Source organism: Mercenaria mercenaria, chromosome 4 (assembly GCF_021730395.1).
Source record: "Mercenaria mercenaria strain notata chromosome 4, MADL_Memer_1, whole genome shotgun sequence".
Lineage (NCBI taxonomy): Eukaryota > Metazoa > Mollusca > Bivalvia > Venerida > Veneridae > Mercenaria > Mercenaria mercenaria.
In genome coordinates, this window is record NC_069364.1 from 83,434,694 (window position 1) to 83,461,099 (window position 26,406).

General features: G+C 36.4%; 1 protein-coding gene across 1 annotated transcript in view; it reads right to left on the reverse strand.

Annotated features, from left to right (window-relative positions):
- LOC123553036 (protein mono-ADP-ribosyltransferase PARP4-like) overlaps positions 1 to 26,406 on the reverse strand; it is a 101,060-nt gene that overhangs the window by 17,251 nt on the left and 57,403 nt on the right. Inside the window, exons 30-34 of the mRNA XM_053542310.1 lie at positions 15,685 to 15,788; positions 14,619 to 14,763; positions 14,068 to 14,231; positions 11,666 to 11,742; positions 1,093 to 1,153 (exon numbers count right to left, since the gene is read on the reverse strand). Coding sequence (XP_053398285.1) covers positions 1,093 to 1,153; positions 11,666 to 11,742; positions 14,068 to 14,231; positions 14,619 to 14,763; positions 15,685 to 15,788 — 551 coding nt within the window. The remainder of the gene's footprint in view (positions 1 to 1,092; positions 1,154 to 11,665; positions 11,743 to 14,067; positions 14,232 to 14,618; positions 14,764 to 15,684; positions 15,789 to 26,406) is intronic.

The window sequence follows — 26,406 nt, forward strand, 5'->3', positions numbered from 1 at the left end:
GCAAGGCGATGCTACATACCAAAGGCCTAGGTCTTATGGTTTCAGACAAGAAGATTTTTTAAGTTTTTTCCTATATAAGTCTATGTAAAACTTGGGACCCCCGGGGTGGGGCCTCTTTTCACCCCAGGGGCATAATTTGAACAAACTTTATAGAGGACTATTAGATGATGTCACATGCCAAATATTGAGGCTCTATGCCTTGTGGCTTTGGACAAGAAGATTTTCAAAGTTTTCCCTATATAAGTCTATGTAAACCATGTCATCCCCCAGGGCAGGGCCATATTTGACCCTAGGGGGATAATTTGAACAATCTTTGTAGAGGACCACTAGATGATGCTACATGCCAAATATAAAAGCCCTATGACCTGTGGTTTTGGACAAGAATATTTTTAAAGTTTTTCCTTTCGGTTGCCATGGCAACCAGAGTTCCGCATGGAACTCAATTCTTTGAATAATTTTGAAAGGGGGCCACCCAAGGATCATTCCTGTAAAGTTTGGTGTAATTCTGCCCAATAGTTTTCAAGAAGATTTGTTTTTAGAAAATGTTGACGGACGCACGACAGAAAACACACGACAGACATTGAACTGTCACAAAAGCTCACCATGAGCCTTTCGCTCAGGTGAGCTAAAAAGTGATTCAAATAAAGGCCCTCTGGGGTTTAAATTTTCTGTTATAATTTAGACATGAGCATATTTAAGAAATAAATTTTTTTTTAGGTTGGATTTTAACTTAACTGACACAATTTAGGTCACATGGCCACTTTCAAGCATCTAATTATAGAGTAAGATCCAACATGTCCCTTTGTGTGCTATTACATGAAAAGCTGGGCACCTGGGTTAAAACAATGACATTCAGTAAGTCAATTTGTAACTTCCTCACCTGGAAGCCTTCTACATACAAGGTTTCAAACCCACAGTGAAGAGGGGTAAGTAAATTTGACTTCATAAGTACATTCTATGTTCCATTCAAGGTTTTGAAACACAGTTGTGACTGGTATGTGATTTAAGTCACTCAGTCATAAAGGCCCTAAAAATTGATATAACAGTCAAGCAGATCATTGAGCACAATATTTATTCAAGTGAAAATGTTACCGTTGATTCTGAATCTTCATCCCAATTGTCATCAGACTCATACTCATCTTTCATTGCGGTCCTGAAAAGAAAAGAATGACATTCGTTATAACTAGAGATTGTTTTTGAAATAACGGCTGTTAGGGATCAGAAACACTTGACTGTTCAAAAACTTTGTCACTACTAAAAAATTAAATCAGCAAGAAGGCCTTGACGGCCCTAGTTCTTACCCCAGATAACCTAGTATCTAACATTGCCTAGATTTCATAAACACAAACATTTTGACAATGTTCTATATAACTCAGGTAGATCACTAACCAAATGACATAGTTTTTGATCTCAGGTATCACATTTTCAAAAGTGACCAAGATTTCATACAAACATTCTGACTAAGATTAAAGATGATCAGATTGAAAAGTGACCTCTGAAGTGTTACTAAAGTTTTTCTATGATTTGACCTAATGACTGTTTTTCCCAAGTGACCCTGTTACAAAATTATCATAAATATTACATAGACAAACATTCTAACCAAGTCTCATGAAGATCAGGAAGAAAATGTGGCCTTTTGAGGGCTAACAATGTCTTACTATGATTTACCCAGTGACATAGTTTTTCACCCAGATAACCCATAAATGAATTTGATCTAGATTTGATAGAGACAACTATTCTGACAAAGGGTTATAAAAATCAAGCAGAAAATGTGGCCTCTTGTAACAGTTTGAACATGTTTTTTCTATGATTCAACATCATGACCTAATTTAATACCTCAGGTAACCAAGTTTTGTATCTGTCTTAGATTTTGAAGACACAAACATTCTGACAAAGTTTTATGAATATCAAATGGAAACATGGCCAATCTTTTTCTATGATTTGACCAAGTGACCTCGAAGAAGATTTCAGTTAACCAAGTTTTAAAAGTGACCTAGATCTTATAGAGACCACCCTTTTTGACAAAGATTAATCATGATCCAGTAGAAAATGTGGCTTCAGGAGTGTTAACAAGGTTTTTCCATGATTTGGCCTAGTGACCTAGTTTCTCACCCAGATAATCCATAATTGAACTTGACCTAGATTTCATAGAGAGAACTATTCTGACAAAGTTTAATGAAAATCAAGTAGAAAATGTGGCCTCTAGAGTTAACAAGGTTTTTATATGATTCAACCTAGCGACCTAGATAAAGACCTCAGGTAACCAAGTTTTGAATCTGGCTCAGATTTTGAGTTTTATGAAGATCATGTAGTACAATCCTTTTCTATAATTTGACCTAGCGACCTAATTGAAGAACTCGGGTAACCAAGTTTTAACTGTAACCTTGATTTAATGGAGACAAACATTTTTGACAAAGAATTATGATGATCAAGAAGAAAATGTGGCCTCTGGAGTGTTAACAAGGTTTCTCTATGTATAGGTTAGTGTTTATTAATGTGTATATACAAAGTTTAATCAGCTATGAGTGGCGCAGCTGCGAGGCTGACTAAGTTTTGTAAATGCACATTAATAAACCCTTAACTATTTAGAGTTTGAAATTATTTTTTGTTTCTGGATGATGTCAGAGCTAATAAAATCAATAACACACCTCTTGTCCCTTCTATACTCATGACTTACCTGATTAATAAGGCCATCCTTAAAAAATTGTTTGTTTGCAGTAACGCGACCCAGAATTTTTAGTGTGAGTAGGTAGGTAGGGATTTTTTTTTTTTTCGTTTTTTTTTTTTTTTTTTTTTTTTGTATGCTAATTGTACAATACCTGCATTTCCATTTTAACCCTCTGGTTTATACACCTGGGTACTAACACTTCTCTGTAGAATGCTAACTTGATTGTAACATATCTGCAAGGGTGGTAGTTTTCACATAGTATGAATACTAATATTACTAGTAATATCACCTTTTTAATAACAATAAAAACAACAGATTATAAGCCTGACACCAGTCAGAAACAGAGCTTATTATCTCCATATGAACTTAAAAATTTAAGATTATCAATATATTAAACAAAAATAATTGGCCAGACCTTTTGAATGTCCTTGCACTGGCTAGGGTAATAAAAAACACATTACATTCCTTAGGATTCAGCATTGAAGTACATAGCAAAATCTTTGATATTTTAATACCCTGTAGACCCGAATCTGATTACTAGCACCGCACTCCTTCAAAGCCTATGTATCATGTAATTTTAAGACAATACTAAATTGTTTTACATTGTTTTCTCAGGGCTTAAGCTATGTTAATATTTTAGGGAGAAGTCATTTCTTTCTCAGCTAAGATTAAGGAGAAGTGGAGTGATTTTAGGGAAACGCGGAAAGCTTTTTAATAGCGCCATGACAGGCAAGTTTAAAATGGAACTAAATATACTTAGCAATGTAAACCTAATTTCTTATCCTTGTGAATCTAATGTGATTAAACTGCAAATTAAAGTTTTTTTCGCTCTTGCAATGATTGCCTTAACCAAGAAAAGCCTAATCTGAATATGAATACAATTAAAAAAAGCTAGGTTAATTCAAAGAAGTATAAAATATTTATTTTTATAGCTCTTTGGTTAATTCCATATCAGCAAAAATAAATCAAGCTTCCAGTGCTAATGCACTCAAAGTCAAAACACAAAAACCCATAAAAGCATTTCACAGTCACTTCTTGAATTAAATACATGTCAATAGCAGTGACATCACTATGACATCACACATAATACACGTCTTCTTTGATCTGCAAGTGTCTTCTTTGATCTGCTACTGTCGGCACACATAAAAAGAAACAGTTGTCAAACAGATTAAAGCCAGTTTCTGATGGCAGGTGTCAAAAATTTGCATGAATTTCAGTTACATTATTTAAGTCACAGAAAGTTTCAGTAATAATAACTATGTTTCTAAAGTCTGTGTTTTGAAAAATAGGAAAAAGTGGACCCATCGAAATTTAATTTCACGCAAATAGGAAAATCTGGAAATGTAAACATTATGGATTTCTTTCACTGGTTTTAGTCATTGCATTGAAAGGATGCTTAACTTTATAAAGAAATTTTCAGGTAAGAAAATTTTGTTTGTCTAATATTTTTGACGTTTATTGTGCTCTTTCCAAGTGACTTGTGTAGTGTCACTGCAGTTTTATCCTCGGGGCAGATTAAAAAGATTATGCAACGACAAAAGATCGAAACTGAAATTATTATTTGTTTGCAAAATTGTTTGAGAAATTATGACAGAATGATATCCAAGAATTTATCTTTCCCAGATGTTTTACGTACGAGAAAAATCATTATTTTACAAATCTAAAACTCGGTTAAATACGTCTCCAGTATTGCACAGATAACACTATGTACCACGATTTGTCCATGTGGAATTTTCTAAACAACTTTTTGCATAATTTTGTAGTATATCAGGAAATCGGCAGGGCGTTCGGTAGACCCGAGCTTCTGGGTTTTCACTCGCACTTATCGAGAAAAACTCGTATTTGACCCGCACAAAAAAAATTCCCGTGCGTCGGCTTGACCCGAGGAAATTTTCTTTTATGCGTATCGAGTTCGAAAGAACTGCCCCTTGTCAATCAAAATCCCGGTGAATTCGAAAATTGTTCGCCGCCATAAGGGGAAGTATGGCAGTAGGCGGAGCTTGGTATATTAATCAGCTTCAGGCAGATGTCAATCATGCCACGCACCGACTGACACGTGGGCTTCTCGCGGTTTGTATTTGATACAATAATGTCCGTCATTGCCAAAGGTATTTATTGATCAATGTGTTAAAGTTAATTGATAAACAATGCATAGAAGAGCAGCCTAATATCGTATTTGTGTCACTTGTTAATTAGCGGTATACAGAAAGCGTAACATTCACACATTTTGTTTCTTATCGGTCATACCGATCATTCATGTAGTTGAACCTCAACGAACACTGTCTAGGAAAACTTATACAAATACAAATAGTTACCCAAAAGAAATAACGAAACAGGAAAGAATAAAAACACGGCACCGAAAAAAAAAAATCCGAATTTTAGGTTAAAAAATTGTTTGAGTCGCGGCGATTTTCGTGAGTCGGTCGCGTTACCGCAAACAAACAATTTTTTAAGGATGGCCTAAATGACTGCAAGTTAATGCTGATTTACAAAAATAAATTTCCCAACAATTTGAAAAGTACTGCAATGCCACTGGACAAAAATAATTTCATACACTAAGAAATGACCCTATGACTTTTAGTTTTTCAACTCCTGTAAACCACTTTTAAAAAGTATTGTTAATCGGTTTTGATAAATATATCACATGTCCAGAAATGAGACCGTGTTTTGAAGAGTATTGTCCCTTGATTATTAAGCCAGATCGGTTAAATTTGGTTGTTTCCCTTTATACCACTTTAACGCGGGTATTGACTTTCGTTAATCTCTCTTATCTTGATAATCTTGACCTTACACTGGTTTTGTTAATTAGGGGTATTGCGACAACATTGTGAAACTTTTTACACAAGTGGAGTTTATACCTTGCCCGAGGCAATTTGCAGTGTATTCCTCAAATTGGTGATTTTGAATGATAATCGGGTTTTTGTTTCAAAATTGAGAGCCGGAAAGGATATTCCCATTTTAGATATATATTTAAACTTTTGATTATATCTTTTAAGGGCAAAATATATGTGAATCATAAATTAAAAGTTAATTAATTAAAAAATAATTTTTGAAATTTAAATATTTTTATTCAAACATGTAATTTAAAATAACAGTTTTAACCTAATTTGACAAAGACGGAATTAGGTCGACGTACATGTTTATTACCTGATATACATAACATTCTTATTTCTTCAAATTGGTGATTTTGAATGATAATCTGGAATTTGTTTAAAAATTGTCAGGAAGCATATAATTCCCATTACTCAATGTATTTTTAAAATATGTATTTAATGACCTCCAGATCTGGCTAAAAATAATCTTTCTCTCAAATTGAAGTTTGTTAATACTAGAAGATGTACGTGTTTTTGTGTCTAAAATATCTCGTCGAAACCAATAGCACTATAGCGGAATAAGTGATTTATGACTTCAAAATAAGATTTTTTTTATAATCGAGACAGTTTACCTTGAGTAAAGCGTTACAATCGCTTTTCGATTTTCATCATATAGAAAAACAGCAAATTCTCAAGTATTTCCGTAATATATAGTTAAACTTTGTCAGTAATTAAGTTTTAAAGCCTTCTTAAGAAATATAGCATTTATTTCCATATATCTATAAAAGTATTTGTTCTTGTTGTCGAACGATCTGGAGGATAGTCCCTTTAATTTTTAAAATATTTTTATGAGGGCGAAATATATTATGTATTTCGAGTCTCCTTGAAAATGTGTCTTTTCAATTTAAAAAAGTTTTTAAATATTATGGATCTGTGGCCTATAAATGCGTTTTACTTTACAATAATGTGAATTTGATTTTGAACGTAAGATAAATTATCAAAATTTATAACTCCATATCCATAATTTAGATTTTAACTTTAAAGTGTATTAATGCAAGAGCCGTAATAATTGTCCCTTTAGGCCCGGGGCATGTCAGACAAACAGATACTAATCCAATTTGTAACGGTAATAAACAGAAATATGTCAGCATTCGGTTAACTTATTGTCAAACCCGTTATTTGACTTTATCATACATATATAATCATTACAAAAAGATAAAATAAGAAATTTTTAACAACAATATTATAATACTTACAAACAAGAAACATGAAATTTACACCCGACCCAATGGACTTGTTATATTTACATGTACAATATTCAAGTTTAAATATGAACATGTAGTTCTATATGTTAATCAACTTTATGTTATGTTACGTTTTAATGCAATAAATAATTCTAGTAGTGAAAATGGTATTAAATGAATTAAAAAATGGAATATTTTTATTTAAACATGTAATTTAAAATAACTTTATTTTTATTTAATCTGACAAAGTAATGACATTAAAGATGGAATTAGATTGACACACATGTCTATTTAATTCAGTTTATCCGGTGTCATCAGTACACGTGTACTGTGATGGGCAAAATTTTCCAAATTAGTAAAATCAGTGATATTCAAACGTTTAGGGAAGCAAGACGACATAAAAATGATTTTAAAATAAACTCATTGAAAGAAAGATTAACTTTTCTAGTTTACTTCAATAACTTAATAAATGTTGTGAGATGATTATAAATATAAGAATAAATCATTCTAAAAGACCATGTAAAGCTTAAAATCTGTCATTTCCTACAGAAATCAGTGGGACTCTGGATCAAAATTAGTTACTTATTTCAAACGCTTAGGGAAGCAAGAAGATCATATTTTATTTTATTAAAAATTATATTGAAAGAAAGTGCAAATATTGCAGATTACTTCAATAACTTAATAAATATTGTCAGATGATGCTTTTGATGTCATCTGATGTGTTAAAGATTTTCTCCTTCTATATTTCAATAGGCGTAAATTGACCGATAATAGCTAATCGATACACTCGATAACCTGTTTTCAAGGGAGACAATTTCGCCAATAAGCCAGCAAATTGGCTTAGATTTCTGGGTATGAAAGCCGTATGTTATCCACTTTAAATAAAGTCTTTACCTACTTACTTACTTTTAACCTCGACCTAGGTTTACTGAGGCAAACTTTCTGACCTTTAAGGAGATCAAACAGAAAATGTGGCCTCTACAGTGTGTTAACAAGGTTTTAATGATTTAACCTAGTGTCCTAGTTTTTTTATCTCTGGTAACCTAGGTTTTGATGGAAATGTCTCCCATACCACTCCAAATCTTTGGGAGACATAATTATAAATTATAAATGTAACTGATTAGGAATAGGCTCTTAACTGAAAAGATATGCCAAAACCACCAAACATTTGGGTTATACTTGGAAACAAGTATTGATAAAAAGTTCATAATTCACTCTGCAATAACTATGTAAACTGCCTTTTTCATGAAGAAAATCAGGTTATTTTCAACATTTTCTATCATTGATCAAAAGTAAACTTCAATGAAGTCTTTGCTTGAAAATTCCTGTTCATATCAAAATGTTTTTAAAGAAGAGCAATATACCCCTGAAGGGTTATGTGGTGGGCAAGAAAATATTTTTTTTTGGGGGGTGGGAGGGGGGAGTTCCAAGTTTCAAGTCAATACCTTTAATATTCTTAAAGTTTTGCTTTGGACACAAAATAAGATGGGCAGATTTGACCTTGACCTTGGTTCATGCACTGCACATTGTCTCATCACCACCTACCTACAACTAAAGTTTGAAGTCAATCCTTAAATGGTTAATAAGATATGCTCCAGACACTAAACTAGAAAATGCTTTTGTAAAAAAGCGCATATCTCCCCCAATGCAAAGTCCTATAGGCAAGAAGTCAATAGGGGTCAGGAGCAAAAAGTCAAAGAGACACTGATGGTTGGCTGCAATAGGGATCATCTACTTGGCATGTCCAGTCATCCCGCTAAATTTCAACACTCTTGGCCTAGTGGTTCTCAAGTCACTGTTCAGGCTCCTGTGACCTTGCCCTTTGATCAAGTGACCTCAAAATAAATAGGGGTCATCTACTCTGCATGTCCAATCATCCTATTAAGTTTCAACATTGTAGGTCAAGTGGTTCTCAAGTTATTTCCAAAAAATGATTTTACATGAACAGGCCACTGTGACCTTGACCTTTAATAGACTGACCCCAAAATCAATAGTGGTCATCTACTCTGCATGTTCAATCATCCTATGAAGTTTCAACATTCTGGGTCAAGTGGTTCTCAAGTTATTGATCGGAACTGGTTATCAATGTTCAGGCCTCTGTGACCTTGACCTTAACGGAGTGACCCCAAAAACAATATGGGTCATTTACTCTGCATGAACAATCATCCTATGAAGTTTCAACATTCTGGGAAGAGAGATTCTCAAGTTATTGATTGGAAATGGTTTTCCATGTTCAGGCCCCTGTGGCCTTGACCTTTAACAGAGTGACCCTAAAATCGTTAGGGGTCATCTACTCTGCATGACCAATCATCCTATGAAGTTTCATCATTCCAGGTCAAGTGGTTCTCAAGTTACTGACCGGAAATGGTTTTCAATGTTCAGGCCCGTGACCTTGACCTTTCACAGAGTGACCCCAAAATCGTTAGTGGTCATCTACTCTGCATGACCAATCATCCTATTAAGTTTCAACATTCTGGGTCAAGTGGTTCTCAAGTTACTGACCGGAAATGGTTTTCAATGTTCAGGCCCCTGTGACCTTGACCTTTAATGGAGTGACCCCAAAATCGATAGGGGTCATCTATTTTGCATGTACAATCATCCTATGAAGTTTCAACATTCTGGGTCAAGTGGTTCTCTAGTTATTGATCGGAAATGGTTTTCCATGTTCAGGCCCCTGTGACCTTGACCTTTGATGGAGTGACCCCAAAATCAATAGGGGTCATCTACTCTTCATGACCAATCATCCTATGAAGTTTCAACATTCTGGGTCAAGTGGTTCTCTAGTTATTGATTGGAAATGGTTTTCAATGTTCAGGCCCCTGTGACCTTGACCTTTGACGGAGTGACCCCAAAATCAATAGGGGTCATCTGCTCTTCATGACCAATCATCCTATGAAGTTTCAACATTCTGGGTCAAGTGGTTCTCTAGTTATTGATCGGAAATGGTTTTCAATGTTCAGGCCCCTGTGACCTTGACCTTTGACGGAGTGACCCCAAAATCAATAGGGGTCATCTACTCTTCATGGCCAATCATCCTATGAAGTTTCAACACTCTGGGCCAAGTGGTTCTCTAGTTATTGATCGGAAATGGTTTTCAATGTTCAGGCCCCTGTGACCTTGACCTTTGACGGAGTGACCCCAATAACAATAGGGGTCGTCTACTCCAGCAGCCCTACAACCCTATGAAGTTTGAAGGTTCTAGGTCAAATGGTTCTCCAGTTATTGCTCGGAAATGAAGTGTGACGAACGGACCGACGGACGGACGGACAGGGCAAAAACAATATGTCTCCTGGAGGAGACATAATAAAACAGGCAGATTTGACCTTTGATCTCAATTTGTGACCTTGACCTTAAACCAACAGACCAAATTCATGTTCTGTGCACATTGTCTAATCACTACCTTTCTACATGCCAAGTTTGAAGTCAATAAATTAAATGATTAATAAGTTAGGCTCCCTATATGAAATATGACAGACAGATTTGACCTTTGAACTCAATTTTTTTTCTTAGCCTTTGACCTACAAACCCAGTTCATATGCTCTGCACATACCTACATGCCAAGTTTTGAAGTCAATACCTTGCATGGGTATTTAGTTATACTCCGGACACAAAATATGATGGCCAGTTTTGACCTTTCAGCTCCATTTTTGACCTTGACCTAAAGAGAAGTGTTCTGCACATTGTCTCATTGCTATATACCATCTATATGCCAAGTTTAAAGCTAATACCTTTAATGGTTAAAAAGCTCCGAACACAAATTATGATGGATAGATGGACTAGCAGACAGACAGACAGACACAAGCCCCATCACATCTTTTTTTTTTCAAAATGGGCATATAAAAATCAATAAATTTCAAAGAACTTTGATCTCTTTGGTGAACTTATAATCAAAAACACTGTGATAGTTTTATATTACAATGTAAGTATGACTCTTCACAGGACATATATGGTAAGAATCAAAGAAAGACAAGCACCTGAACAGTGTACCTTAACCTTATATTTAAATACTGCATCATGAATTGACTCAGAGGGAAATATTTTTTATTTAACATTCAAACAAATAAATATCCTTCTTACAACCTATTTTGTTAGTTGTCAGACATATTGCTTACATGAAAACATATACAAGACATACATATATGTTGGCCCTATATTGCTCGCCCGAGTTTAGTTGCTTGCTTGAACAGTTAAAAGCTTCAACTAAATAAATACAAGCAGATAATGTGTATGATTGTGTTTTAGAGGGGAGGGGGATGAGGTGGGGTAAGACATAGAGGAAATGATGTAAATGACAATATGAAACATGATGATTTTTAAAGTTTCCACTACAGAAATATGAGGAATCAGAATAATTTGACCAATTATGGTAATGTATCCCACAAGGACCATTTCTGTGAAATTAATTAAAGTTCAGGCCAGCAATTTCATACAAGAAGATTTTTAAAATTTCAACTATATTCACAAAGGGAAAAGAGACCACACCCCCTGGTGGCCATGTTTTTTGATGAATCGTATTAATTTGAACAATCTTGGCAAGGGTTACATAAGGACTATTTAATGTGTGAAATTATTTTAAAATAAATTATTCAACTAGTCTAGTGATTTAAGAGAAGATGTTGTTGTTAGAGATTTTTCTATGTTTAGCTCTGGTGGCCACTATGTGTAACCAAGTGGAGCAGTTTGAACAAAATTAAAAAAGGCCCCCTAAGTAACATCCAGGCCAAGTTTCATCAACTTCCAAACAATGGTTTCAGAGGAGTTGTAAGAAGGAAAGGGTGGATGGATGGACAGACGGGTGCCAGACAGTGAACTAGAAGTTGTTGGAAAATTGATCGGAATAAGCAGGAGTTTTCTCTTAAAAATAACAACCCTTACCCCATCCCAATCCCCTCCACCAACCTCAGAAATATAAGAAACACAAGCTAGTCTGAAATCCTTACTCTGCTTCAAAACACAATTCAGCCTCCTCTTCATAATCAGCCTCCTCTTCATTAAAGGCCAAACTTTTACTGTGCGACTAAAAATAAAAGTAAAAATTTCAAAAAATGTTTGGACTAAGTATTCTGCATTTCTTCATCTTACATTTCACTAGGTTTTATCTCCAAACAAAAGGATCAAATAGTCCTTGGCCGCTCACCTTAAGACCATATGGAATTATCTTGCTGCAAGAAAATACAGACCCTACTGCATACACAAGGTTTTTCTTTCATTTGACCAGATGATGTAGTTTTTAACCCAAGATCCCCCATATTCAAACTTGGCCTAGATTTCATCGAGACAAACATTCTGATCCCATTTCAAGAAGATCCAGTAAAAAAATGCAACCTCTATTGCATACACAAGGGTTTTTTTATGATTTGACCAGATGACCTAGTTTTTGACCCAAGATGACCCATATTCAAGCCTTGTGTAGATTTCATCAAGAAAAACATTCTGATCAAACTTCATGAAGATCCAGTGAAAATGCATTCCCTATTGCATTCACAAGGTTTTTCTTTTATTTGATCTAGTGACCTTTTTTTTTTCCATCCCAGATAACACATATTCAAATTTGGCTTAGATTTCACCAAGACAAACATTCTGATCAAATTTCATGAAGGTCCAGTGAAAAATGTAGCCTCTATTGCACACACAAGTGTTTTCTTTGTGTTTGACCTAGTGAACTAGTTTTTTACCCCAATTGACCCACATTCAAACATGGCTTAGACTGCACCAAGGCAATCATTCTGATAAAATTTCTCGAAGATCAAGTAAACAATGCAGCCTCTATTGCATACACAAGCTAAGTGTGAACAAACGAAAGACATCAGATGCCGGTTATCGAGTGACTACAATAACTTATCCGAGCATTGCTCAGGTGAGCTAAAAACATAAAATCATCCTCTAAATTTTGCTGGTAGGAGACCAGAAAATTGTCCTTGGTTTATCAATAATAACCTTAGTACTAAGTCTGGAGTATTTGCAATATTTATCTCTGACCTACAGCTAGAAAAAAATAAACAAAAACCGCAGTCCTCAATAATTATCAGACCTTTTGAAAGAGTAGCTAAGGCATTTTCAAGCTATACATGTATATCAAGAAAATTAATTACTTAACTAAATGTGTGTCCATAGGACACAGATGCCCCTGACTCCTGTCATTGTACATAGTATGACTCAAGGTTAAACATGGGGGCCTCTGTGGCAGAGTGGTTAAGGTCGCTGTCTTCAAATCACTTGCCACTCATCGGTGTGTTTCAAGCCTCACTCTGGGTGTTGAATTCTTCATTTGAGGAAGCCATCCAGCTGGCGGAAGGTCCGTGGTTCTCCTCAGGTGCCTGCTCATGATAAAATAATGCACGGAGAGGCACCTGGGGTCTTCCTCCACCATTAAAGCCGGAAAGTCACCATATAACCTATCATGTGTTGGTGCGACGTTGAATCCAACAAGGTTAAACATTTTTTCAAGATGTATGAAATATAAACTTTTAAGAACTTACTGTGTATTTTTCAGTGAAGACCATAACTCTGACCTAGCTGAATGAAATCCTAAAGAGAACACACAGTCCAAAACTAAACAATCCTCTAATGTTTTATGACTCTAGGTAAAGTACATTTTGACATACATGCAGCACATACAACTTCAAACGTAACATCAGTTGTGCAACTTCACATGCTATATAACAATCCTCTAATGTTTTATGACTCTTAACTCAAACTTTTATCCCATTTATGCATATTTTTTTTGACAATCACTCTGGTGTGACTGGTAAAATTCCAGAACAGAACGACATGTGCACAACTTCATATGCTGAATAATATTCCTAGGTGTTTCATGACCCTAGGTCATATACTTTTTGAGATATGTCTGACACAACTTTTATGTCTTTTTATGCATATTCTTTTCCTATGTCAACGGCCATAACTCTGGTCCGAGTGGTTTATCTAGCTGAATAATATTTCTGTAATTTTTACATGCCACACAAATTTAGGCCCTTTTTATGCTTTTTTTAATAAGTCAAGGGCCGTAACACTGGTCTGACTGTGTGAGATCCAAATTTAAACCCCTGGTGGACTGCTTCTAATACTGAATTTCAATCATGTGAGGATTGACGACTCTGTGGCAAATACTTCTTGAGATATATGAACAACATTTTCCATAACCTTGTAATAAATGCTTTTCAATTTTGAACTGAAAAACTAGTAAAAAACAGCTCATTCTTAATAATTAAGTCAATCCTGTTGAGTGCTTACACTTCATTCAGTTGTCTTAAAACACAGAGTAAACAGCTTTAAATACAGCAGTATATACATGTATTTCCAATAACGTTTCACAATTATATCCCTTTATATCATGTCATACCTTAGTATTAATACTATCTAACAGCTCATTTTGTTTTTCAAGTTCTTCTCCCATATCCACTGCCATACATCTAAGGGAAGCAAGCATATCAGATTGTTCCTCCTTTTTTTCTGCTACAGCTGATCTGGCTATCCTTCTCTTTAATACAGGTTCATCTCCAGGACCTTGGCAAATACAGAAGTTGATATTTCAGAATGTGCCACGACGATAAAATTATCCTCTTTTCCACTAAACGAAAATGTTTACTCAACCAGAATCCTTAAAAGTACTTGCAATACAGATATGTGTGGTGACCAAAATACTGTGATGACCAGAATACTAAGTCAATATCTTTAGGATGAATAAAATTCAAATACATTAAAACATGATCTTTTGTGACATTTCAGTATAAAAAAAAACACATTTAACTACGAACATACTTCATGTGGAAATAGAGACAAAACTGTATAATGTAATGCCAATCCAGCTTTGTGTGACCACCAGAATGGTTTGCCTCTGGGATATATTTTATAGTTTCATTAAATATTACAGAATGAGCCAAGTCACCATACCTCCCCTCAGTCTTAACACAAGATGCAACATTGACTCATGCTGGATGTTATAGTCCTGCAGTGATCTACCATCTTCTAACTGCTTTCCAGCAAATATCAATCTCTGTTGATCTGGTGGTATTCCTTCTTTGTCTTGAATCAGTGCCTGCAAAATGCAATCATTGAAGTCACATGGCATTGTGGTCATATGGCAACTTTCCAGCTTAAACATTTGAGGAAAATCCCAGGGGACCCTTTACAGGGCCGCTGGGTAAAACCAAAAGCCTTTCACAAACAAACAGTATAGTTTCTTCAACAAAAATATCAGTGGTAACCTCAACCATTCAGCCTTATATAATTCATCAAAAACAAACACATAACTATAACTATGAACCAATATAAATTCTTTCAACCTAGTACCATTAATGCTCCCAGTGAGTCTATTGTCACCTTTTATTTTTTGTGTTTACCTTAGTAAGATGCTATCATAATTATTTTTAAATAAAAAAAACATTTTTCATTTACCTATAAAACCAATGAAATGTTATAGCAAATGTACAAACACAGTCATGATAACAAATATATTTAAGGCCAATCCACCTATTATTAGCTTGCAAACAAAAGCTTTAGCAAAATTTTCTGAGATGAAAAAGGGACATAAATTTGCATGAGTATTGTTAACTAGAGCTATGAAACTTGCCATATGAGGTCATATTGAAATGCCGGGAGACATACATGCAAAACTTTCACATAATTTCTATATTAAAAGGGGACATGATTTTGATAAAATAAAAAGAGTTATGTAGCTTGTCCTATGAGTTTATCTCATAAGGCCAAACACAAATGTTGAAAAAATTTGACCTAGTGGTTTCTGACAAACCTGTTTACAACCGAGTAAAACTTATTATGCAGACGCCAACACCAACAAAAGGGTGGCAACAAGACTGTAATATTTGAAAAGTTTAGTTGCACTAAAAAATTGGTAACACTTTAATTTAACATGATAACTAACACTATATATACTATCATAAAATGTGTAGTTAACATTTGGCTATATCAACAGATTTCAAATCAGAAAAATCAATACCTTTACATCAGCTATAGTACTGCAGGCATCCAAATCCATACTAACTGTCTTCCCCGTCAATGTTTTGACAAATAAGTGAGAAGTCTTCTGCGTTTTTGGATTCCCTAAATAGTAAATTAATTTAAAAAACATTAAACACTGCTTTTAATAACAAGAGATCACAGAGTGATCTTGGCGCCCACCAATGTGCCATTTTTGAGTGTTCCAAATTTCAAGACTTACTGACTAGCTCAAGGTCAAATTTCATTTCCGTACACAACACTGTGCATGTGGTCCAAATTCAAAAGCTGTAGCTTGAGATGTGAAAGTAGGTCACTAGATCAATTTCAAGGACAAAGTTCTTTGTACACAAAACTATGCATGTGCATCAAGTTTGAAGGCTGTAGTTTGAGAAATTTGAAAGTAGGTCACTAGGTCAATCTTAAGGTCACAGTTTATTTTGGTACAAAAAACTATGCAAGTGGTCCAAATTTGAAGGCTGTAGCTTGAGAAATGTGAAAGTAGGTCACTAGGTCAATGTCAAAGTTTGTTTCGGTACACAATCCTATGCATGTGGTCTAAATTTGAAGCCTGTAGCTACAGAAATGTGAAAGTAGGTCACTAGGTCAATCTTAAGATCAAAGTTCATTTCAGTACACAAAACTAAGCAAGTGGTCCAAATTTGAAGGCTGTAGCTCGAGAAATGTGAAAGTAGGTCACTAGGTCAAAATCAAGGTCAAATTTTATTTCGGAACACAGAACTATGCATGTGGTCCAAATTTGAAGCCTGTACCTTCAAAAATGTAAAAGTAGGTCACTAGGTCAATGTAAAGGTCAAAGTTTGTTCGGTACACAAAACTATGCAAGTGGTCCTAATTTGAATTTGAAGGCTGTAGCTCGATAAATGTGAAAGTAGGTCACTAGGTCAAAATCAATGTCAAATTTTTTTGACACAGAACTATGCATGTGGTCCAAATTTGAAGCCTGTACCTTCAAACATGTGAAAGTAGGTCACTAGGTCAATGTAAAGGTCAAAGTTTGTTTCGGTACAAAAAACTAAGCATGTGGTCCAAATTTGAAGGCTGTAGCTTGAGAAATGTGAAAGTAGGTCACTAGGTCAAAATCAAGGTCAAATTTCATTTCGGAACACAAAGGTCAACTCATGTCAAGGTTCATCTTGCCTCTCAAAACCATACATGTGGTCCAAATTTGAATATTGTAGGTTACTGACAAGAAGATTTTAAAAGCTTTTCCCTATATAAGTCTATATGAACCATGTGACCCCCGGGGCGGGGCCATATTTGACCCTAGGGGGATAATTTGACCAAACTTGGTAGAGAACCACTAGATGATGCTACATAACAAATATCAAAGCCCTAGGTTTTGTGGTTTGGGCAAGAAGATATTCAAAGTTTTTCCCTATATAAGTCTATGTAAACCATGTGACCCCCGGGACGGGGCCATATTTGACCCTAGGGGGATAATTTGAAAAATCTTAGTAGAAGACCACTAGATGATGTCACATACAAAATATCAAAGCTCTAGGCCCTATGGTTTTGAACAAGAGGTTTTTCAAAGTTTTTCCCTATATAAGTCTATATAAACCATGTGACCCCCGGGGCGGGGCCATATTAGACCCCGGGGAAATAATTTGAATCATCTTGGTAGAGGACCACTAGATGATGCTTCATACCAAATATCAAAGCTCTAGGCTCTGTGGTTTTGGACAAGAAGATTTTCAAAGTTTTTCCCTATATAAATCTATGTAAATTATAGAAATAAACAAAGGGCCATAACTCACTAAAAAATTGTTGAACCAGTCTGATTTTCAGAGGGACACAACTAGAGTACCAATACATCATTCTGACAAAGTTTGGTCAAAATGCCCCTGGTAGTGTCTGAGGAGATGCGATAACGAGAAATTGTTAACGGAAGGACGGACGGACGGACAGACGGAAGGACGTCGGACCACAGACGCAGAGTGATTTGAATAGCCCACCATCTGATGATGGTGGGCTAACAATGTGTGTGTCCAAATAAGATAAATTATTTTCAATTAAAAATAATTTGATTTATTTATTCAAGAAATACTTGTTATGCTCGTTGCCATGGTCACACGGTTATCTCTCGGTCTTTTCTTATAACTGGTTCCCGTCTTTCTGACTAATACGAATTACACATAATTACTGGGCCGAGAACAATCTTAATAACGGCTTATAAAAGCAAAAAACACGTGCAGCCTTTCTCACTTACGTCGTAGTCTACCTGTAAAGAACATCGAACTTACAACTTTTCTTCTGCTACGTATATATATATATATACTAGTAAATCTACTCGGATTCTAATGCCGCGTGGGCGTGTTAGACAGCGAGGCGGCAGGGCTAGGGCAGGAAGGCCAGCCAGGGCAAACAGAAATGCCGACGGCCAGCAGAATGAAGCAGGCGGCCAGCAGAATGAGGCAGAACGAGGCAATAACCATCCAAACACCCGCGGGCAGAAACGAAGAGCCGATGACCTTGAGCACGCTGAAAGGACACCGGCACGTGGTCTGGCAGAGCCATCAGATATAGATGACGGAGGCAATATACTGTTACAGGAAAATGCCGGTGGGTCTAATTTTATTGATTTTGAACAGGTTTTTCGTAGTTCAGGTCTTATGTCTTGTAACGGTAATGAGACTAGTTCAAGGTCAAATAGTACTTCTAATATAGGATTTGACAATGGACACGACAAAAATGTACCTCTGCCACCCCGTCAGATCAATGAAACGTGTCAGAATGCCTCCTTTAATCATAACTTTCCATCCGTTCGTTTATCAAATGATGATTTGACTGCACATGTACCATCATCGTTAAAACAACAAATCTGTCGTGGAGAATACGTTAATCTGGCCTTACTCTTAAAAGGGGCTATCGAACTGTCTGAATTTTGTAAGGGTAGTGTTTTCAAACTCTCGGCGGATGGCCACATTGAGTCATCTCATAAAGAGTGCAAAGATAAAATTACATCTAGAGAAAAATGGACCAATGCATTTATAATTTATGCTTCCATTTACCTTCCGACACATAGTGATAAAGTTCACGAGTTACTTCACTATATGTTTAACATATGGGACTGTGCAATGCGCCAAGGGGGCAACGGGTGGAGAATTTATGATGAACAATTTCCCCTTTGCCAGGCTATATGTCCGTCCCCATGGTCACAAACAAATAACGAACTTTGGTGGCGATGTATACAGGTCAAAGATAATCAGTCTGCAAATCAGTCAGTTATAAATCCTCTCAGGTACACGTGCCATGATTTTAACAGAGGTAGTTGTTTCTGGTCAAACTGTAAATATCCTCATATATGCGCAAAATGTTTTGCACCACATCCTGAGGTCACCTGTTCCCAGTCCGGTTCTTCAGGTCAAGGTCAAATGACAAGCCCTCAGTTTAATTTTCGTGGCAGGGGCTTTCGCCGACCGTTCAGAGGACCTAAACGAGGTCAACCAAGAAAACAGTAAAACTGTAAGCTTTAACTCAACAAACAGCCCATCAGTTCAACAGCTCACCAATTTTGATATTTCTAATTTGGCAAAATCACCAGTAAAAGTGGAAGCCTTGAAACAATATGCACTCTTGTACGAAACCAGTGAATCTAAGTTTTTACTAGACGGTTTTACGAAAGGATTTTCCATTCAGTACACAGGTCCTCGCTTACCACGAGATTCAAATAATTTGCGTTCTGTTACACTCAGTCCGGAAATAATAAAATCTCAAATTAATAAAGAGTTAGAAGCAGGAAGAATAGCTGGTCCATTTGTTCATCGCCCATTTCCTAATTTAATAGTTTCACCGATAGGCTTAGTTCCTAAAAAAACACCGGGAGAATTCCGAATGATTCATCATTTGTCACATCCCCCTGGCGGTTCAATTAATGACTTTATTGACCCAGATTTATGCTCTGTCCAATACACTAGCTTCGACAAGGCAGTTAAGTTAGTTCAAGATCTAGGACGAAATTGTAAACTTTTCAAGTCGGACATTAAAAGTGCATATCGTTTAATACCGATTCACCCCGATGATTTTGAATTACTGGGATTTTGCTATGATGGTCATTTTTATTTTGACAAAGCGCTCCCGTTTGGGGTATCAATAAGCTGCATAACTTTTGAAAGGTTTGCTAGGTTTCTTGAATTTTGTGTTAAATTAAAACTACAGTCAGATAGCTTGATACACTATTTAGATGACTTTCTAGGGGGAGACAAATCTGTTGAATCATGTACTCGTGCTTTAGAAATTTTTAAAAGTACAATGTCTGAACTTGGTGTGCCTTTAGCGCTCGACAAAACTGAAGGCCCTACAGAGGTTTTGATCTTTTTAGGCCTAGAACTAGATTCAAACCATATGACGGTAAAAATTCCTATAGCAAAAATGCAGGAGGTTATACAAAAAATCGAAGAAATTCTTTCACGAAATAAAACAACATTAAAGAAAATGCAGTCTCTCATTGGGTCATTAAACTTTTGTTGCAGAGCCATAGTAGTGGGTAGGCCTTTTATACGCCGACTAATAAACTCAGTTTGTGGTCTCACGAAGCCTTTTCATCGCATTCGAATTAAAAAAGAGATACGGCTTGATTTGGCAATGTGGTTAGTTTTTCTAAAAAAATTTAACGGTATCTCTGTTTTTCATGACCGTTATTGGATCACGAACACCGATACAGAGTTATACACTGATAGTGCGGGTGGCAAGGGATTAGGCTTTGGTATATACTTCAAAGGCCATTGGTGTTCGGCGAAGTGGCCGGACACGTGGCACACGTGCGGCATCACGTCAGATATAACAGTACTGGAATTGTTCCCGATTTTGGTAGCTATATTCATTTGGGGAAAGGATCTGATGAATAAAAAAATAAGATTTAACAGCGATAATATGGCTGTGGTTCACATTCTTAACAAATTATCCTCTAAATCAGAACGAGTTATGTGCATTGTCAGGATATTAACGTTGAGATGTTTTAACTTGAATATTTTAATCAAAGCCTCTCATGTCCCGGGTTGTAGCAATGAAATCTGCAACGCTTTATCTCGCTTTCAGTTGAACAAGTTCAGAGAATTAGCTCCAGACGCAGACGTCAGCCCCCATTCAATACCAACTTTTCTATGGGACATCTTCGATCTAGAGCTAGACAACTGCTTCTGTCAGGGATTTCAATGAATTCAAGGCTAACATATAATACTGCCTTTCGGGCATTTGAAAATTTTAGGCGGTTATACAATCTTTCAGACAGTTGGCCTATACCAGAACAACAAATCACTTTATTTATGGCTTATTGTTTCGAAAAAGGGTTGTCACCCAAGACAATCACGAGGTATATAGCTGGGCTAAATTATTTTCACAAACTTTCTGGATATTATGATATAACCCAGGTTTTCATTGTTAATAAATTACTAGAGGGTTGCCATAGGAACCGTATCACACATGATAACAGAGCCCCACTAACTCTGCCTATTTTGACATCTATTTGCAGAGTTCTAAGAGAAATATGCTTCAATGCGTATGAAACAAAACTGTTTACTTCGCTCTTTACTTTAGCATACTTTGGATTGTTCAGGGTTAGCGAATTAGTTGTCTCCTTTAGGGGACAATTTGATGGGCCCATTAAACGATCAGATTTGTTCGTGATTGATAACCAATATCTTACAATTCAACTTCGGCATAGTAAAACAAACCAAAGGGGAAAACCGACTAAAACTACCCAGAGAATCTGGGCCTGTCTGTGCAGTGCAAGCATTAACAGATTTCTTGGCCGTAAGACCAAAAAATGAAGGAATATTATTTTGTCATCAAGAAGGCACCCCAGTTACCAGAACTCAATTTTCAGCCATTCTGTATAAATGTCTGAGTAAAAATCAAATTACTGGTACATTTAAATCGCATAGCTTTAGAATTGGTCGGGCTACAGACCTGGCAACTAGGGGTTATTCAGCGAGTGTAATTATGAAACTTGGTAGATGGAAATCTAATTGCTATAAAGTATACATCCGAACGTAATTCTACAGTAAAGAGATGTTTTCCCACTCTTAACTGTATCAGCGGACAACATTTTTTAAAAGTGCATTGAAGTCAGTTCTTCCTGGTAGTTATTCCGTTTAAAGCGAATTTTCCACATTTAAGGTATTCTTGTCAATTCCATCTAATAACTATTTGTAGATGTGTGGGTCCTGGGAGATTCAATACCGTTCTGGGCTGGTAAACGAGCAGCAGACACCGGTAAACCCAACCTTTCGTTACCCGATATAACTATAGCTTGGTGGGGAATAAGCGGACTTCGATGGACATCATTTCGCCATTCAGTACAGACTCAAGTATTACTGTCATCGCCACCAAGGGCTATCATCTTACATTTAGGTGGTAACGATTTGACAAGTTTATCTTCTATCGAGCTAAGGGAGTTAATAGAGACAGAAGTGAAATATCTACGCGATGCCTTCCCCGAGACAATTATCATTTGGGTAGATATTTTACCAAGGAGGGTCTGGAGGGGGGCCTGTAATCTCAAAGCTATTGACGTCAAACGCAAACGAATAAATAGATCGGGCCGGATTATTACAAGTCGGTCTGGCAGGAGTGATATAGTGAGCCCAGATATTGATACGGCTACTAATTTTTTCAGATCTGACGGGGTCCATTTAAATGAGGTGGGGTTGGAGTTTTATCTGTACTATTTGAAATCTGCCATAATAAAAAATCTCTGTGCGTCTCAATAATAATTTTGGGGGATAAATTGAAATTTATTGTGGCGGTAAAATTTTTATTGGCCGGAAGGTGACCAGGCGTTGCAGTTTCTATGAAGTAAATTTAACAAGTTATTGTTATTTACAATTTCCAATTTCGCTTACTTCGGAATATGGGCGTGACTTCTCTCCTCGATGGCATTCTATTTTGCGTTCAAGAGGAGACATAGCCGTCCGTATTCGGATTTTTCTATCTTATTTCGCAGGTCACTACTTTATGTAAGCTGTTATTGTTACTCTGAGTCACCAGGTTATTTCAATGGTTGTCAACTGGACTGTTGCTTCTGGTTACTTGTTTACTTATTGTTGTCGACCCGAATGTTGCTTCGGGTCACTAAGTAGTGGTAAACTCGAATGTTGCTTCGGGTTTGTTTGTAGTCTGTCGTTGACCTGAATGTTGCTTCGGGTCACTAGGTCTGGCCCATGTAGTTTTGGTAAGGCCTAGTCGACGTGTTTGCTGCCAGTAACGCATTACAGGTTCTACCGGCATACCTCGTATCGAGCTGGTAGTGTGATTATGGGTCCTTTGCTTTCAAGGTTGGTACCGATTCACGGTACGGTCAACTTGGAAGCTGGGGTCTATGACTGCACGATCAGTGGGACTCCTTTGGTAATGCGACACGTAGCAATTGATGCCATTAGTAATATTTTCAAAGGTGACTCGGCGACCGGGATCCTTTTGGCAATTTCACTTGTAATGTTTGGCACGCTTGCAGGTCCCTTCCGGTCGATGAGCTAGCTACCAAATTTGAGCAGCCGACACAACCAAACTTATTAATTTGAAATGATATGAATATACATGTAATTCGTAAGCAATATTTCAAGGTTTTATTATCACGTACCTATATCTATTTGAATATATTGTCGGTACAGATTGGTGACATGTTTAATAAATTTAGAGAAGGCTGTATGTATTGTTTTTTATTTCGAGTAATATCAAATAAGATAAATTATTTTCAATTAAAAATAATTTGATTTATTTATTCAAGAAATACTTGTTATGCTCGTTGCCATGGTCACACGGTTATCTTTCGGTCTTTTCTTATAACTGGTTCCCGTCTTTCTGACTGATACGAATTACACATAATTACTGGGCCAAGAACAATCTTAATAACGGCTTATAAAAGCAAAAAACACGTGCAGCCTTTCTCACTTACGTCGTAGTCTACCTGTAAAGAACATCGAACTTACAACTTTTCCCCGCCCGCCTCAGCCCGCAAAAGCTACCATATTTTTGATTAATAAGATTGTTTCACCTATACTATACCATGTGATAACTATTTTTGGTCAGGAATTGCTGTTGGTTGTATATATTTTCAGGATACCATATTTCAAATTTCTGTTGTATCAATGTTGAATTCTGACGGTGTCACCAACTCATGTACCCAGAGCCATAAGACGAATGCAATTCAGATGTGAAAACAGTATATTGTTATGAAGACTGTGATTTTATCAAATAAACGGTTACAGGCGCCTTAGCGGTACATGGAATTAATGCTGATGTGAACAGTCATTTGTAATATACTTATTTAGTGTGAACACTGATTCATTGGAAGTGATTTGTCAGTTAATGATCATAGTGCTCGGGTATTTGTTTGTTCTTATTACACATTTTATGTGCATTTATATCGTGTGACATTTTGTGCTAGCTTAATGGGACAATTATTTGACATTACATGTATACTAAGCAGCATAATTCTGGACATTTAGTGTATTTACTTCATGAAGACGTAATTCTATGCCTAAATAATATAAATGTATGTATATAAAGAGTCGGACAGTCTATCTTAAGGTTTCATTCATATATGTCGCTCTATTTATATGTTGTATATTGCGGTAAAATTTTTATTGGCCGGAAGGTGACCAGGCGTTGCAGTTTCTATGAAGTAAATTTAACAAGTTATTGTTATTTACAATTTCAAATTTCGCTTACTTCGGAATATGGGCGTGACTTCTCTCCTCGATGGCATTCTATTTTGCGTTCAAGAGGAGACATAGCCGTCCGTATTCGGATTTTTCTATCTTATTTCGCAGGTCACTACTTTATGTAAGCTGTTATTGTTACTCTGAGTCACCAGGTTATTTCAATGGTTGTCAACTGGACTGTTGCTTCCGGTTACTTGTTTACTTATTGTTGTCGACCCGAATGTTGCTTCGGGTCACTAAGTAGTGGTAAACTCGAATGTTGCTTCGGGTTTGTTTGTAGTCTGTCGTTGACCTGAATGTTGCTTCGGGTCACTAGGTCTGGCCCATGTAGTTTTGGTAAGGCCTAGTCGACGTGTTTGCTGCCAGTAACGCATTACAGGTTCTACCGGCATACCTCGTATCGAGCTGGTAGTGTGATTATGGGTCCTTTGCTTTCAAGGTTGGTACCGATTCGCGGTACGGTCAACTTGGAAGCTGGGGTCTATGATTGCACGATCAGTGGGACTCCTTTGGTAATGCGACACGTAGCAATTGATGCCATTAGTAATATTTTCAAAGGTGACTCGGCGACCGGGATCCTTTTGGCAATTTCACTTGTAATGTTTGGCACGCTTGGTCCCTTCCGGTCGATGAGCTAGCTACCAAATTTGAGCGGCCGACACAACCAAACTTATTAATTTGAAATGATATGAATATACATGTAATTCGTAAGCAATATTTCAAGGTTTTATTATCACGTACCTATATCTATTTGAATATATTGTCGGTACAGATTGGTGACATGTTTAATAAATTTAGAGAAGGCTGTATGTATTGTTTTTTATTTCGAGTAATATCAAATAATGCTTCATTTACACAGAAAGATATCTAGCCATATCACAAAGGTATTTCTGTTTTTTGCTCTTGCAGCCCCTAAAAGGTGCTTAAGTGTCCCAAATTTGAATAAATTTGAGAGAGGACCTTACAATGATGCTACAGACAAAATTTGACGAAGATCCATCAAGCGGTTCATGAGAAGAAGTGGTTTAAAGGTTTTTTCTAATTTTAGCCCTAGCGGCACCTTAAAGGGGCCAAGTGCCCTCATTTAAACAATTTTTGGGAAAGCATCTTACAAAATTATTCTACAGACAAAGTTTCATGAAGATCCATTAAGCGGTTCATGGCCAGACAAAACAAGAGCACTGCCTTGCGGGTGCTGACGCTCATCTGATTTTTTTTGTATAATAGAAATATTGTCCTACCTATGATTTTCTAAGTCTAAAAAGGGCCATCATTCTTGCAAAAAGCTGGATAGAGTTATGTTTCTTGATGTACAGCATTCGCTTATGATGATGAAAAACTGTTGCAAGTTTTAAAGCAATAGCTTTGATGGTTTATGAGAAAAGCTGACTTAAACATAATACTCAACCAAGAAAACTGATTTTCTAAGTCCAAAAGGGGTAATAACTAAAAGCAGGACGGAGTTATGTTTCTTGATGTACAGGGTCAGCTTATGATGGTAAACAAGTGTTGCAAGTTTCAAAGCAATAGCTTTGATAGTTTATGAGATAAAGTTGACCTAAACATAAAACTTAACCAAGAAATCTGATATTTTCTAAGTCCAAAAGGGGCCATAAATCTTGCAAAAAGCAGGATGGAGTTATGTTTCTTGATGTACAGGGTCAGCTTATGATGGTGAACAAGTGTTGCAAGTTTTAAAGCAATAGCTTTGATAGTTTAGGAGAAAAGCTGACCTAAATATAAAACTTAACCAAGAAAACTGATTTTCTAAGTCCAAAAGGGGAAATAATTCTTGCAAAAAGCAGGATGGAGTTATGTTTCTTGATGTACAGGGTCTGCTTATGATGATGAACAAATGTTGCAAGTTTCAAAGCAATAACTTTGATAGTTTTGGAGAAAAGCTGACCTAAACATAAAACTTAACCAGGCAACGCCGACGCCGACACAGACGCCGACGCCGATCAAGTGATGACAATAACTCATCATTTTTTTTCAAAAAATCAGATGAGCTAAAAATGACCTAGTATATTTGACCT